Genomic DNA, 13043 nt, shown 5'->3' with positions numbered 1-13043 from the left:
ATTGGGTAACAAAATATTCGATGAATGGTCAAAAACACGGGTGTCCCATTTTTTATTGGATTGACCATAAAACCAAGGCCGATCAGTTCGCCTCCAAGACTATCCAGTAGCGACCCAGCCACGCACACAGGCTCCCCGAGATGGATCGGAGGAGCATCTCGCTTGCTTCGATAGCATGGTCGCCAATACACCAGGTCAATTTCCATGAGCGATAGTCGACTTGCGCACCGCGACCGCATTCTCGGCTGCACCGACATGAAGATCGGTGGATGGCACATGTGTATTTGCCTGGACAAACGCAATTGTCGTCCCATCGGTCTCACAAACGACCATCCTCGTCTTGGAGTCTATACGAGGGCTCTGTCGCCGCCTAAGCATAGCTTCCATCGCCGTGCGAAACCAGCAGCTCGCTCGAGTCGTTGTTTGCGTTGAGTGCCCGCCGCTGGGCGACAATCGTTCGGAACTTCCAGGTCATATAGACAAAGACACCAATACCAATCACAAACCCGACAGCAACCGCAGCGATGTGGGCAGGTGTTGGCGAGGTTGCCTCGGCTAGGTTGCGAATGGACGAGCCGATGTAGACATACAGGATGTTTTTGAAGATGGCGATGGAGGATGCGACCGCATACCGGTTGAATGGCATTGTGGTGGCGGCGCAGATCACCGAGACTATCCCGTTCGGATACGGGGCCAGGCGGATCATGACGGCAAGCTGCGATGAGGTGTTGGTCAGGACGGGGATGTGAATTAGCATCGTTCGACAAAACACATTCAGCGGGTCGACCCCGGCACACCCAACGAGTCGACAAGGATCGAGTTTGCAGTATCATGCAAGCATGGCTCCAGGGCTGCCCAGATGGATCGAGCGGTGGCGGATCCTGTTGGACGAACTGGGTGATGCCGAGAATGAACCCAGCGACTTACATAGAGACCGCCGGACTCGAGAGCATCCTCGATGGCTTGCAGATTTGGAAAGTGCACCAGCACCTGCTCGCCATAGTACTTGCCCAGCCATTTCCGGGCAACGGCAAAGCATGCCAGCTGCCCGAGCAGCGGGCCGATGAGTGCTGGGACAATGCCCAGGGCAAATCCGTATGTGAAGCCCGACATGTACAAAAGTGTGGTATATCCAACCATAGGGGGGAAGCAGGCCAGGAACATGAGCAGCATCAAGATGCAAGCACCGCTGCGGATGATGAGAGAAGGAAAGGATTAGGCCGCTGCCCAGACCCAGCAGATTGCCGAGGAGCGAAAGCACTTTGGTCGCTGCCGACGACAACGAAGCCGACTGGGGCTTTGCCGGGAAATCCAAGGCAAGTGCATGAACGCTGCTTACCCGACGCCCATATCCCTTAAAGAGTTGCAAAACTGCATCAGAGGCGGAAGAACCTTGTCCTTGAATACGACCAGCAGGGTAAAGGTCAGCAGCGATATCGAGGCGAGGATCCATATGACAATCCACTCCTTGGAGCAAAAGAACGAGAAGCGAGAGGAGCCCTTTGAGCGGCCAGGGTCCCGGGACGAGTCGGTTTCGATATGGATGGTGCTCTGCGAGTCTGCCATGGTGTTGGTTGGCTGGTTGGCTGGTTGGTTGGCTGGCTGGTTGGCTGGTTGGCTGGTTGGCTGGCTGCAGAAGAGAACGCTTGGGCTGACGTCGCTGGGGCAGCGGGGACGATGGTCGCTGCGTTGGGTGGGATCGAGCAGCGGAGACGACACCAGGCGGAAGAAGCTGGGCAAACGGAGACCAGGGATACCGACGACGGTGCTGAATCGACGGGCCCGACGAACAGCGAGCGGAGGACGGTCGATGGCGAGGGAAAGGGTGGGATCGGGTCGAAGGCGAGCAGACAGGACCAAAGGGCCAAGAAAAGCCCGATCGCAACGCCGGCAGGACGTGCACCGCCACATCGGCGGTGTTCATACATCCAGCGCATATCCAGCGCACATCCAGCGCATATCCAGTGCATATCAGCAGCGAGGCCCTGTCGTCTGCGACCGCACCGCGGCGCCGTGGGTTGCTGCTGGTTGCCGATGGAGCTGCCCGGGATGCGCCGTGAGAATGGGCTGCGATATCGGCTGCGATATTGGTTGCCCATGTCGGCCGGTCGTCGGTTCTTGGGCTCGCATCGGCGCGTCGGGGGCGGACATCATGTCCGGCGGCCATCAGCCGCCAACCCCACGCTGCTCCAGCGGCCTCCCCCCCCCGGCACGGCCTGCTCCGAGGCAAACGATCTGCAAGAGTCCCTCGTCAACGGCTCCGCATCTTCTGCTTCCTGCCGCCATCCGGATCGCCATGGCCGACGAGGACCCATTCTACGTCTCCGTCAGAACCAACATCGTGGCCTTCCTGTTGGGCTCGGTGCTCTATGCCCTCTCGGTGATCATCCTGGTCAACTACTCTTCGCTCAAGCTGAATCTACTGTCGCAGATCGAGCTCTCGCAGCTCTTCAACTCACAGATCCTGGCTGTGTCGGTCGATTCCTCCGTCACGCTGCTGGTCTCCTCGGTTGCCTTTGCGTCGTCATCAAGTTGCTTCGTCCTGCTGCCTGCCACAGAGCTCTATCGATTCACCCTTGCGCAGAGCGAGCAGCCGGGCATGTATCCCTTGGATCTGGCATGGCTCGATTGGGATCTTGTTTCCAGGTGAGAGATGGACGACTCTCTTTCTGTCAATGGATGAGCCCAGTTCCCACAGCTGACTCTAACCCAAGCCTCTTTGGATGGCTGCATTGAACCATCACCATCACCATCACCATCACCATCACCATCACCATCACCATCACCATCACCATCACCATCACCATCACCATCACCATTAGTCTGTGGAGCTACAGCTTGTGGAGTATCCAACTCTCCATCTACTTCTTCTGTCCCTTCGCCTACTTCTTCAACGAATCATTCGGACCCTGGTCGCATCGCTTCCGAGAAACATCCCTCCTCCTTTTCATCTTCTGGATATTCCTCTACGGATTCATCTATCTCGGCCAAAGCACCTTCACGTTTGTCCAGTCGTCATACTTCAAGAGCACCGACGTACCTCTAAGCCTACTGTTGAACTCGGTGGTTTCGACTCTGGGTCTCTTGCTCGCCCTGGCTGCCCTCCCCATCGGCATGCTGGCCATTCTCACAAAGCCGTTGGATCTGCTGCTGCCTCTGGATCATAACAGCCGTATGGCCGAGCGGCTGCTTGAGCTGGACTTTGCCAAGGCATCGCTTGAGAACCGACTGCACGACCTCTCGAGCAAGCTTGAGACCCTCGACAACCCCCAGCGAACGCCGTCCCAGGCTTTATCTGCGCTTGCTGGGGGTAGTTCGCAACGGCACAAAAGCACCACCACCACCACCACCACCATAGCTTCTGCAATGGCCGCTCAGCCCAAGTTCACCATGTACTCTCGACCCACCCGGCTGCTTCGGCGTGAGATTGTTCAATCGTGGCGACATATCGAGCGGCTGGAATCTGAGCGGCAGCAGATCGGCCAGGAGCTCGGGCATCTTTCGCCGTACTGGCGACTAGCCGTGGCCACGGTGCTGTTGCTGATTGTCTGGTTCGCCTTTCTGGTGACCATGGCGTGGATTCAGCTTCAGTTTCTCTCCAAGGTCGGTGCCGATCCGGATCTGTACCGAGCTCTCATGGATCTATGGCACGCGGCAGCCGAAGTGCCGGCAAGCTCCACCATGTTGTTGGGCGCATACGAATCCCTGTCGGACTTTGTCCTCTCCAGTTTGCCTGACGAGGAGCAAGAGCTAATCTACACCTTGACCCATCACCCCGATATCGTCCGCCTCCTGCCAGCGGCCACTCTGACCGCCCGGATAGTCTCGATGGTCTTTGTCCTCGGTGCCGCCATCGTGGGAATCTCGAAGCTGGTCCCCATGATTCGGCTCTCCCTGGGTATCGAGAGCAAGTCCTCATCGAGCATTCCATCGTCGTCGGCCATCATCACGATGTTACTGGTTTCGTCGTGCTCTCCTCCGTTGTTGCATATCCTTGGTGTCGCCTCGGTCGAATACCTCGGCCCCTTTGCGCTCTATCAGATCAGCGACCGGCTCGTGTGGATCTACAGTGGCATCGTCAGCTTTGCGGGCACCATCGTGGTGATTTCAGGAGCCCGCAACATCATCGAGCGAACAGTTGGCAGGTAGTCTGCAGCAGTTTGGTCTGGGTCTCTTGCACCGGCATTATTGTATTGCGGGCATAATCAGTTGAGGTGAAAGGCAGACGCTGCCAAGGAAAATACAAAGGTCATCAAAGTATCTATTTGGCCGTCCCGAGGCGCGGGTTTTGGACATGTTTCAGTGAGCTCTGAGGATGCCGATGCGATAGAGGGGTTTCTCGGGCTGTGACCTTGGCCCGCTGCTTTTGACGGGATGAAAGCGGATGGTTGCGGCGTTTGCATTTGAGCAGCAGCATCAGTCTTGTGGCCGAGGGCGACCGCAGAGAGAATACGATCGCACAGGTAGTTGACTGCTTCAGCTCGTGGGATGATGCAGCAGATAGGTCCGCAGAATTCGAGATACCGATATGCGGCCTTGTCTGTCAGTGACAGCGCTCTGTTCATGTGTGGTATGGTTGCAGCAGCCGAATGTTCCGGCTGATAAGCCGCTCCCCACGCTGCGAATCAGTCCGCCAGCATGCTTGCTGGCTTCGGCGGCAAGTGCTCCAGATCGACTCCAAAGGCAACAGCAAGTCCCTTCATGACATGGACGGTCATATGGCAGTGGAGTGCCCAAAGTCCGGGGTTGTTGGTCAGCATCCGAATGTGGCGCCATCCGCATGGCGTTCCCTCGACCAGGCGGCCCTGCTCTTCGGGATCGACATATGCGTATAGGACGGAGGTGTCCCGGAATACTGGAGCTGCAGGTGTCTCGGCCAGGCCGTCTTCAAACTTGCCGCTGCCGCTGCCAAGCTCCCAGAAGCCATGACCGTGCATATGCCAGGGGTGCGAGTCGCAGATGCCCACGTCATTGACGATGGCTTGAAGAACAATATCGACAACGGTGTTGTTGCCCAGATCGATCCATCGTGACGCTTGGTTCGCTGGGAGACGTCTCTGGTAGGCATATTCCAGCAGGGGCAGCTCGCCCGGTGCAGGTGGGGCAAATGAAACGTTGTTGATTGACGAGCCGATTTCAAAAACCAGGGTGAGATCTGGCTGAGATGGCATGGGCCGACGAGCAGAGAACTTGCTTGTCAACTGCGCCGTGACCCAGTTGTTCTTCTCGAGCGGGAAGGACGGCAGTGAGCTGGCGACTGGAAGATCAAAGGCCTCCAAGGTCTCCACGCCGCCGACATACCGCAGGATCGACGGGCCTGTGACATTGTCCATCGGGAGATATCGTGGAACAGAGTTCATCCAATAGTCCCCTGGGGACTGGTCGGTTGTCACAAGGACCGAGTAGCGCTGGCCCGGCGACAACTCGAGGTAGTCGACTTCCAGCGGCTCGACGAGTTGGCCCTCGACCTCGACAATATGCATGCGGTGCTGGGCGATGCGGAAGGCGAGCTGATGCAGAGTGCCAGTGTTGATGATCCGGAAGCGATAGCGACGATTGCGGTCGACGGTGACAACTTCGAGTGAGTGCCCAGGCGAGCTACAGGCTCCTTGGAAGAGGCCCTTCCCATTGGTCAGAATGGAGTCGCCCTTCCAGTCAAAGCCCACGGATGACAGCGTTTCGTTTTCGAGCTGGGAATGAGGCTTTTGCCACCAGTCGCCGATCATGAGGATGCGCTCGTCGTCGTATCCAATCTCGGCCGGGTCGGTGGGGTCCTCGATGATCATGGGACCATACAGGCTCGTGTCTTGGAACCCATGATGGGCATGATAGTAGAAGGTTCCCGGGCGGTCCATGAACAGTCGGTAGCGATACGCCTCGCCGGGCGCAATCAGGTTTTGGGTGAATGTGCCGCCGCCGTCGTAGAAGGGAGTGCCCTGCTGCAGGATGCCGTGGAAGTGCACGACGATGTTCTCGGAGGGAATCAGGTTCCGAACGACGACGGTGATCCACTCGCCGACCTGGGCTCGGATGGCCGGGCCGGGGAAGACGCCATTGACGAAGAACATGGACTTGTCGACGCAGTCTGGACTGCCGGTTCCAAAGGTGACGTTGAGCTCAAAATAGGACATGCGCGGCTCAGCGACGGGAGTGGACACTGGCGTCGGCGCAGATACGGGTGCATCGGTAGAGACCGGCGGCGGCGATGGATTGACGAAACTGGTAATGTAGGTACTGACGAAGGAGGATTCATGTGGCTGGCTCTTGGGACGGGCCACGAGGACGGTGCAAGCCAGGAGCAAGACACAGGCGAGCAGCACCAAGACGCCTCGACAGGGCCGGGATAGGGACAGGCTGCCCGGCAGCATTGCGGCGGGACGGTTATCGACTGGTTTTGTCTTTGCGAAGGAGGAAGAAGATGCAGGTGGTGGGCGAGACCAGGGCGAGTTGAAATACGGAGCTCTCCGGTGACTCAACCTGAGATCACGCCGCCAACGCGCACGCGGACGGCACAGCACGCACCAGGCTGTGGGAATGCTGTGTGACAACGTGCCAAAGGATGCGTCTCAGCAACGAGCGCACGTGTTGAGAGTGGGATGCATCATGAACGAGACATGATCATTGAGACATGATCAGCGAGACATGATCATCGAGCAAGTCCCAGGCGCGCCGGGCTATCCAATGCTATTATCGCCGCGTGTTCGGCTCCATCTACACGCCGTGCTTCTTGGCTCGCCAGGCGAACGAAACACACCGCGGGATGCCCTTGGGGTCGCTGTGGATCTGGAGATATTTCCATTTGCCTTGCGCCGCCGTCTCGTCGTCAGAGCCGGTCTGCTGGCTGTCGATGTCGAGGAAGATCTCCTTTACCTTCTCGCCCATGTCGCTGCCAATGATTTCGATGATACATTCCGCTCCGGCCCGGAGCCATCCCCGGCAGCCCAGCTGGGCCAGTCCATGCTTGATCTCGCGGAAGGCTTGGAATCCATCGTCTCCGCCAGCCAGAGCCAGCTCGGGCTCGTGGCGTTGCTGGGCATACAGTCGATTTGACTGCACCAGGCTCCTGGCCAAATACGGCGGATTTGACACAACCACATCGATCAGCCGGCTGTCGTCGTTGGGTCCCTGCAGATAGCTCGCCTCGGCAACAGCGGCGACATCTTGAAAGGCCCCTTTGGCAAAGACGGCTCGTGATGCCCCTGCCGCACCGAGGATCTTCTGGCCGTTTTGTGCTGCAACCGCGAGAGCTTGCTCCGAAAGGTCCAGGCCCAGGCCAGTCGAGTTGGGCAAGTGTTTCAGGATGGAAAGCAGGACACATCCCGATCCTGTTCCGAGATCAATGGCTCGGATCGCATGGTGGGGAGGCTGCGACGGGTCGCCTCGGAGACGCATAGCGGCGTCAATCCCGCACTGGATCAAGGTTTCGGTGCCCACGCGAGGAATCATCACCGCGGGGCTGACGATGAAGGACAGGCCGAAAAAGTCCTGCACGCCTTGTCGCGGCCAGCAAAGTCGGCCATTCGAAGGATTCCGAGTGTTCAGCATTCGAGTGTTGGAGGAGATCCGGGGTTTCACGAGGTTCAACAGATACGAGCGATGATTCCCGTTTGATAAATTTGCCATGGTTGTCATTGCCGAACAGTGTGGAGTGGTCGATGCATCCGATATATTGGGAGGGGGCAGAGTATGTGAGCATGGTATCCCAGAAGCGAGCGAGGCAGTAGTCACCCCTCCCTGGCGCAACCTATGGTCGCCAAGAGTACGATTCATCACAGCTGACCACAGAGGTAGGTTGCTATCCGCCGCCGCGTGTCTAGGCGATCCGACTGGCAGGTCCAGATGGGTGACTTGCCTTCTCACCGACAATGTATGGTATTGGCACGCCTTCGTCCAGCTTGGTTTCGTCGTCCTTGGGAATCTCGCCATTCATGCCGTGCTGGAGACGAAACGTCCTCAGCTCCTCCAGATCTTGGTTCCGACGAGCCAGCCACGTCTCCTCTTCTCGCTTCTTGAGTGTCTTGAACTTCTTGGGCTCCTCGGCGCGCACGTGGATGGGCTCGGTCCGGCCATCGGGATGCAAAAGGTCCAGCTCGATTTCAATGAGTGCCAGGTAGTCCCCTCGTTCGGCTGCGGGCGTGGGCGTATCCGATGGAGGCGCTCCGACCAGGACATGGGGGTGCCCGCCATGTGTCTGAGACAGGTGCTGGCGGACCTGGCCACAGAGCGGCGTTGACTCCTGGATCGGGCTGGCCAATATCGTCGATATATATCCACCGGGATAGTTGCGAGCTCGGGTGGCTTCAAGGAAAGTGCAGAGGGTGATGGCTTCGGTATCTGAGAGTGAGTTGTGATCCACGAGGATGGATATGGGGCGAGGTTGTGATGATAGGTAAGGAGATGGCGGATACTCTCAAGGTATTCGGATTGAAGCGACGTTGGAGGGGTCTGCCGCATCACCCATTCGACAGAGTACATGGATTGATCCGCCACGACCATCAATGCCGGCGATGCCACCTCAGAGAATCAAGCCGCCAAGCAGCGGCAGTTCCGGACTAGTTGCAGCACCCAATAACCAGCGCCACACTTACCGTCGATCTTGTTGGTAATCTCAAACGTCTCGAACGGCGCCAGCTTGCGGGTATCGCCCACATGTCCAACGCAGAGGGCCTTCCATGTCTCTGTCACCAGGCCCTCTTTGTAGAGCTGGCCGATCATCCGATAGGCTTCTTGTGTTTTGGCACAGATAACGAGTCCCGCGGTGGCCCTGTCCAGGAAAGATATGCACCGAGGCTCGCACCGGCCTTCGTCTTGCTCTAGGCTGCTATCGTCGTTGCTGGTGCTGCTTGGCGGGGCCGGACTGAGCAGCGACGGCAGCGAGGCTTCGATGGATTGCTCCGAGGAGCCGCGCTGGCTTTTGCCAACGCTGATGCCGCTCGGTTTCCAGACAATCGCCAGATCTCTGTTCTCGAAGTGAACCTGGTGCGGAGCGTCTGGCTGCTTAATGCATGGCTGCTGAATGTACAGAGGGATCTGCACGGCACTGCACCAACAGCCGCCCGAAGCGACACCCCGACATCGCTCGCAACCACCAGCACCTACATGAATGCCCAACTTGGCGAAAAAGTCTCGCTCAGGGCCGCCAGTGCGACTGCCCTCGCCCTTCTTGGCTGTCTTGATCGCCACGATATCGGCGGCCTTGAGCTTGTAGACGGCCTTCTGGACGATCTTGCCATTGACCGAAACCTGGCGCAAATCGACACGGAAGTCTTGGTTCAGCGCACCCGAGCAGGAGGGAGGAGGCATGTAGCCATCTTCCAGAATGTCGTTTTGCCGAGTATCAGTGATGCTGTGGGCCGGCAACTGACCTGGCCGTTGGAGATGAGGCGAGCCGCCTGGGCGATCGAGGCGATCTGGACTGGAAACTGGTCCTTCAGGAACTTTGTGAGTTTCTCGTTAGCGCTTTTGGGCGACACTGTCGCCGTGTGTGCCAGGGACATTGAGGCAGGGCCGATAGCGGGGCAAAGTGCGCCAGGGTCGATCACGAAGCAGGGCGTGTGCGATGAAGTGAGAGCGAGATCGGGAGCTCTGGGGCCTTGGGGCTTTCGTTCGCCATGAAAGAGCGCGTTTGGCCTCGGGCAATCTCGACGATCGGCGTTGAGCAATCTCGACGATCGACCTCAGGCAATGTCCGTTGGACGAGCCAGGAGGCCAGTGCACAGTACTGTGCCCACTCTCCTCGACAGAGACAGTCACAGAGACCCTGCTCGATTCTATCTCCACCTCGTTGCACCCGAAGCGGTCTCTATTCAGGAACATACAGCAGCCCTCCCTCGAGCAGCGACTCGTTGACCTGCCTGAGCTCGCGCAGCGATCCGTGGACCAGAGTGTACACCAGCAGCTCCAGATACACCATCACACCAACAACCCCCATGATCTTGAGGGTCGAGGGGTCTTCGTCCACCACCTTGATGCCAAAGCTCTTTCCCGTCAGGATTGCGCGGTTCAGGATCGGCAGAGCCCGCTCGAGCAGGTCGATCTCGGGATTCATCTGGCGACCAACGCCCTCCAGAAGCATCACGGCAACACCGACGTTGACAAAGTCGCCCTCGAGCTTGACGTGGTGCTCGCGCACCAGAGAAAGCACCGTGCCTAGGATAAAGCCCAGCTGGAGCTTGGACAGCTTCAAAGTGGACAGCTGGATGTCGCGGATAAATGACTCGGTCTTGTGCACAAATCCTTCGGCGTCGATCGCTGTCCACGGCGTCTTGGACTTTTCGATCATGAGTTCGCCCACCCGCTGCCCGTTGAACTCGGCGATTGCTCGGAACAGCTCAAGAAAGTTGACCAGGTTGGCGGCCGAGAGCGTGGAGGTAAGCCCTGCGTCGAAGAACACCATCTGTGGCTCGAATCCCTGGGCATAGAGCTGTTCGACATGGGATGCCCACTCCTCCGTCGAGACTTCCTTCAGGCTCTGGAGAAACTCCTCCGACACCAGCTCGTGGCTACGAGAGTAGTTTGGATAAAAGTATCGGAGGAAGAGCGTCTTGAGGGTGGATTGGTTGTCCGAGGGCCGTCGGAAGGTAACGTAGATATTACCTTGGGGATGTCGAGACAAACATGGCGATGTGTGTCAGATACAGCCTTGGTTTGAACACCGCAGAAGGGGAGTACTCGCTCTGGTTGCTGCTGATAATTGCACAAAAACGGGAGCCCAACCGCAGATGGAAAGGTCGCTTACCTGGATGGAGGTCCGCATGAACGTGGTTGTCGAGCACAAGCATGTGCTGTGGCGAGGAAGACGGGGTCGGGATAGGATTAGGAAGCTGTCGAGGGATCTGAAGCAGAATCTAAAAGCGTTTCGACGGCATCGCGGCGGTCCAAACGCCGGAGCTGACACGACTGACCACTCACCAAAAACGCATCGAGTCCGTACTCGCCCAAGACGGACGTCACTTGGCTGTGGCCCTTTTCGAGAAAGGATTGGATTGGGATGGCATGCACAAAGGTCTCGACCAGGACGGTCTTGCGGTCCAGCCCAAGGATCGGCTCAGGAAAGAGCACATTCGGGCGGTCGCTGAAGTTGGCGATGAATTGGCGGAGGTTGTGGGCCTCGTTTCGAAGGTCAATTTGCAGCTTCATCATTTCACCAAACACTGCAACTTCGTCCGGCAGGCTGAGCCACTGCACACCGGGAATCAGGCTTAAGAGCGATGCGCAGGTGGCCATGATGGCGAGATCGTCCTCGAGCAGCTCCTCCACGCCGGGGTGAAGAACCTTCACGGCACACTCCTCGCCAGACAATCCGTCGTTGCTCTTGAGTCGAGCCCGATACACTTGCGCAATTGCGCCGACTCCGATTTCCTTTTCTTGGAATAGTTCAAACATATCTTCGATTGGACGGCCAAACTCGCGCTGGATCATGACACGGGTGGCCTGAATTGAATGAGGTTTAACATTGGCTTGCAGCTTCGAGAGGATATCGCAGAGGTATGGTGGGAACATGTCCTTGCGCGAGCTTGCCCATTGACCCAACTGCGAATCGGACGGAGGGCACATCGTGAGCGGCGGTGCATATCATAGGCGCAGTGATGGCCGATCAGGCTCGTCAAAGAAGATGCATCAGGGCAGATGGAAGGCTGGCACGACGCTCGGCTGATGTTCTTGCAACCAGCGAGTAGTCAGTCGAGCCGACCATTCCGCAACGGCCAGACAATCACGCAACTTCGGTCATTCGCCCAGTGAAACAACCGCCCGGTTCCACACACAGATTCGTACCTTGATAAACGTCGGTCCGGCGAGCTCAAAAGCATAGAGCAGCATCCATGGCCACCAGACACGACGAGGCTCCCGTCCGTTGACGATATCGTGGTAGTCGACAACCAGCCAGAGTGGGAAGGAGGCTGCCACCGGGAGAAAGATCAACGCCAGCACGACGACACGCACGGAGATGCGCACGAGGCGGTAAAGCGACTGCATCCCGAACGAGATCCATCGAAAGAGTCCCGAGGCCGGTGTGTCGAGCACCACGATGCTGAATTCGGACAGCCAAGGGGCCAAGCATGAGCGGAGTGCCGGCTGCTGTCGCCGGAAACGCATCGGTCCTAGCCACGGGCTTCGAAAGGAGAAGAAGAGAGTGCGAGAGCCGCAGACAGCAGCAACCGAAGTCATGTTTGCGGCGAGCCGACACAGATTCAAGGCCGTCTTGGGCCACGGCGAAGATCTAAGCCGAATGGTAAGCCTTGAGCGTGTGAGCGACGGCACGGACATTCTCCAGAGGAGAATCAGTCGCCGCCGCCACTCTGGGATGGATCGCAGACGAAAGCCGGGCCATCGTGCGGCTGTTTGATGAGACACTGAGCGTGCTTGGATGAGGGAATGGCGGGATGACTGTTGGACGAGCCGAGGGCAGAGAGATGCGAGCAGACCCACTCGCATAGCGCAAGCCGGGCAACGGGTGTCGTCGAGTGGGCGTGGATAGACTGGGATGCAGATGGAGATGGAGATGCAGATGCAGCGGTACAGTGATGGCTGCAATTTTGATTGCGATTGTGGGTGCGATTGCGGTTGTTGTGCTCTTCGAAAGACTGCGGATGGCAATATGCACAGGCGGCCGCCCGAGAGGCCGATATTGCCAAATGGTCCGAGGAGGCTGACGACCGAGGTCTGTGAGCGCAAAGAGCTGCTGTCTGCTGCCAGCCCAACAGAGCGACGGTGCGATGGAGGGCAGGCAGGAATCTGCGGCCAGCAGTCGAGGCTTGTCTTTTTGAGCTCGGACGGCCGGTGGATTGGATGCGGCGCGTCATACGACAACCCACGACATGATGGCGCTGATACGGCAACAGCGCTTATGATACGGCAACGGCGATTATGATACGGCAACGGCGGTGATAGGGCGAGACTGCTCGGCATCAAAGTTGCCGTGGTTCTCGCCATCCACCGAGGCGGCAGAGAACGAGTTTACTCGGTGTGCAAAACGCATGCATGCAAGCCAGAACAGCTATTCGCGGATCTACAGTCGGTCCAGAAATAAACGGGACACTTTC

At 58.0% G+C, this 13043-nt stretch overlaps 5 protein-coding genes across 5 annotated transcripts; 1 reads left to right on the top strand and 4 right to left on the bottom strand.

Annotated features, from left to right (window-relative positions):
• Positions 1–27: 27 nt before the first annotated feature.
• BJ171DRAFT_488909 (uncharacterized protein) lies at positions 28–1849 on the bottom strand. Its single transcript, XM_053109422.1, has 3 exons — positions 1340–1849; positions 928–1189; positions 28–715 (listed from the first exon to the last, which is right to left on the bottom strand). The coding sequence occupies exons 1-3, from the start codon at positions 1564–1566 to the stop codon at positions 371–373; spliced, it is 834 nt and encodes a 277-aa protein (XP_052970522.1). The 5' UTR covers positions 1567–1849; the 3' UTR covers positions 28–370.
• On the top strand, positions 1850–4251 carry BJ171DRAFT_488907 (uncharacterized protein). Its single transcript, XM_053109421.1, has 3 exons — positions 1850–2646; positions 2823–3603; positions 3800–4251. The coding sequence occupies exons 1-3, from the start codon at positions 2297–2299 to the stop codon at positions 3809–3811; spliced, it is 1143 nt and encodes a 380-aa protein (XP_052970521.1). The 5' UTR covers positions 1850–2296; the 3' UTR covers positions 3812–4251.
• BJ171DRAFT_488906 (Cupredoxin) lies at positions 4236–5820 on the bottom strand. Its single transcript, XM_053109420.1, has 2 exons — positions 4677–5820; positions 4236–4641 (listed from the first exon to the last, which is right to left on the bottom strand). The coding sequence occupies exons 1-2, from the start codon at positions 5784–5786 to the stop codon at positions 4477–4479; spliced, it is 1275 nt and encodes a 424-aa protein (XP_052970520.1). The 5' UTR covers positions 5787–5820; the 3' UTR covers positions 4236–4476.
• Positions 5821–6536: 716 nt separating this feature from the next.
• On the bottom strand, positions 6537–9628 carry BJ171DRAFT_488905 (S-adenosyl-L-methionine-dependent methyltransferase). Its single transcript, XM_053109419.1, has 5 exons — positions 9366–9628; positions 9100–9243; positions 8589–8976; positions 7853–8334; positions 6537–7485 (listed from the first exon to the last, which is right to left on the bottom strand). The coding sequence occupies exons 1-5, from the start codon at positions 9495–9497 to the stop codon at positions 6712–6714; spliced, it is 1920 nt and encodes a 639-aa protein (XP_052970519.1). The 5' UTR covers positions 9498–9628; the 3' UTR covers positions 6537–6711.
• Positions 9629–9765: 137 nt separating this feature from the next.
• Positions 9766–12719, bottom strand: BJ171DRAFT_437945 (ABC1-domain-containing protein). The gene is made up of 4 exons (XM_053107987.1): positions 11776–12719; positions 10912–11532; positions 10739–10784; positions 9766–10596 (listed from the first exon to the last, which is right to left on the bottom strand). The coding sequence occupies exons 1-4, from the start codon at positions 12433–12435 to the stop codon at positions 9803–9805; spliced, it is 2121 nt and encodes a 706-aa protein (XP_052970518.1). The 5' UTR covers positions 12436–12719; the 3' UTR covers positions 9766–9802.
• Between the last annotated feature and the right edge of the window lie 324 nt (positions 12720–13043).

This window comes from Polychytrium aggregatum, assembly GCF_025602895.1.
Source record: "Polychytrium aggregatum strain JEL109 chromosome Unknown BJ171scaffold_4, whole genome shotgun sequence".
Classification (NCBI taxonomy): domain Eukaryota; kingdom Fungi; phylum Chytridiomycota; class Chytridiomycetes; order Polychytriales; genus Polychytrium; species Polychytrium aggregatum.
Note: the sequence above shows the minus strand (reverse complement) of the source record. Positions and strands in the feature narration are given on the sequence as shown.

Bases quoted from the DNA above. Each gene is read 5' to 3' on its own strand.
- BJ171DRAFT_488909 (XM_053109422.1), bottom strand. From the start codon at position 1,566: ATGGCAGACTCGCAGAGCACCATCCATATCGAAACCGACTCGTCCCGG. The intron at 1,190-1,339 runs GTAAGCAGCGTT...CATCATCCGCAG, and splicing joins TTAAGGGATATGGGCGTCGG to CGGTGCTTGCATCTTGATGC. The intron at 716-927 runs GTAAGTCGCTGG...ACCTCATCGCAG, and splicing joins TCGAGTCCGGCGGTCTCTAT to CTTGCCGTCATGATCCGCCT.
- BJ171DRAFT_488907 (XM_053109421.1), top strand. From the start codon at position 2,297: ATGGCCGACGAGGACCCATTCTACGTCTCCGTCAGAACCAACATCGTG. The intron at 2,647-2,822 runs GTGAGAGATGGA...CATCACCATTAG, and splicing joins GATTGGGATCTTGTTTCCAG to TCTGTGGAGCTACAGCTTGT.
- BJ171DRAFT_488906 (XM_053109420.1), bottom strand. From the start codon at position 5,786: ATGATCATCGAGGACCCCACCGACCCGGCCGAGATTGGATACGACGAC. The intron at 4,642-4,676 runs GTCGATCTGGAG...GAAGCCAGCAAG, and splicing joins GACTTGCTGTTGCCTTTGGA to CATGCTGGCGGACTGATTCG.
- BJ171DRAFT_488905 (XM_053109419.1), bottom strand. From the start codon at position 9,497: ATGTCCCTGGCACACACGGCGACAGTGTCGCCCAAAAGCGCTAACGAG. The intron at 9,244-9,365 runs GTCAGTTGCCGG...GATTTGCGCCAG, and splicing joins GCCTCATCTCCAACGGCCAG to GTTTCGGTCAATGGCAAGAT. The intron at 8,977-9,099 runs GTAGGTGCTGGT...GCTCCGCACCAG, and splicing joins TCGCCAAGTTGGGCATTCAT to GTTCACTTCGAGAACAGAGA.
- BJ171DRAFT_437945 (XM_053107987.1), bottom strand. From the start codon at position 12,435: ATGCGAGTGGGTCTGCTCGCATCTCTCTGCCCTCGGCTCGTCCAACAG. The intron at 10,785-10,911 runs GTGAGTGGTCAG...TCCTCGCCACAG, and splicing joins ACGGACTCGATGCGTTTTTG to CACATGCTTGTGCTCGACAA. The intron at 10,597-10,738 runs GTAAGCGACCTT...GACATCCCCAAG, and splicing joins TCATGCGGACCTCCATCCAG to GTAATATCTACGTTACCTTC.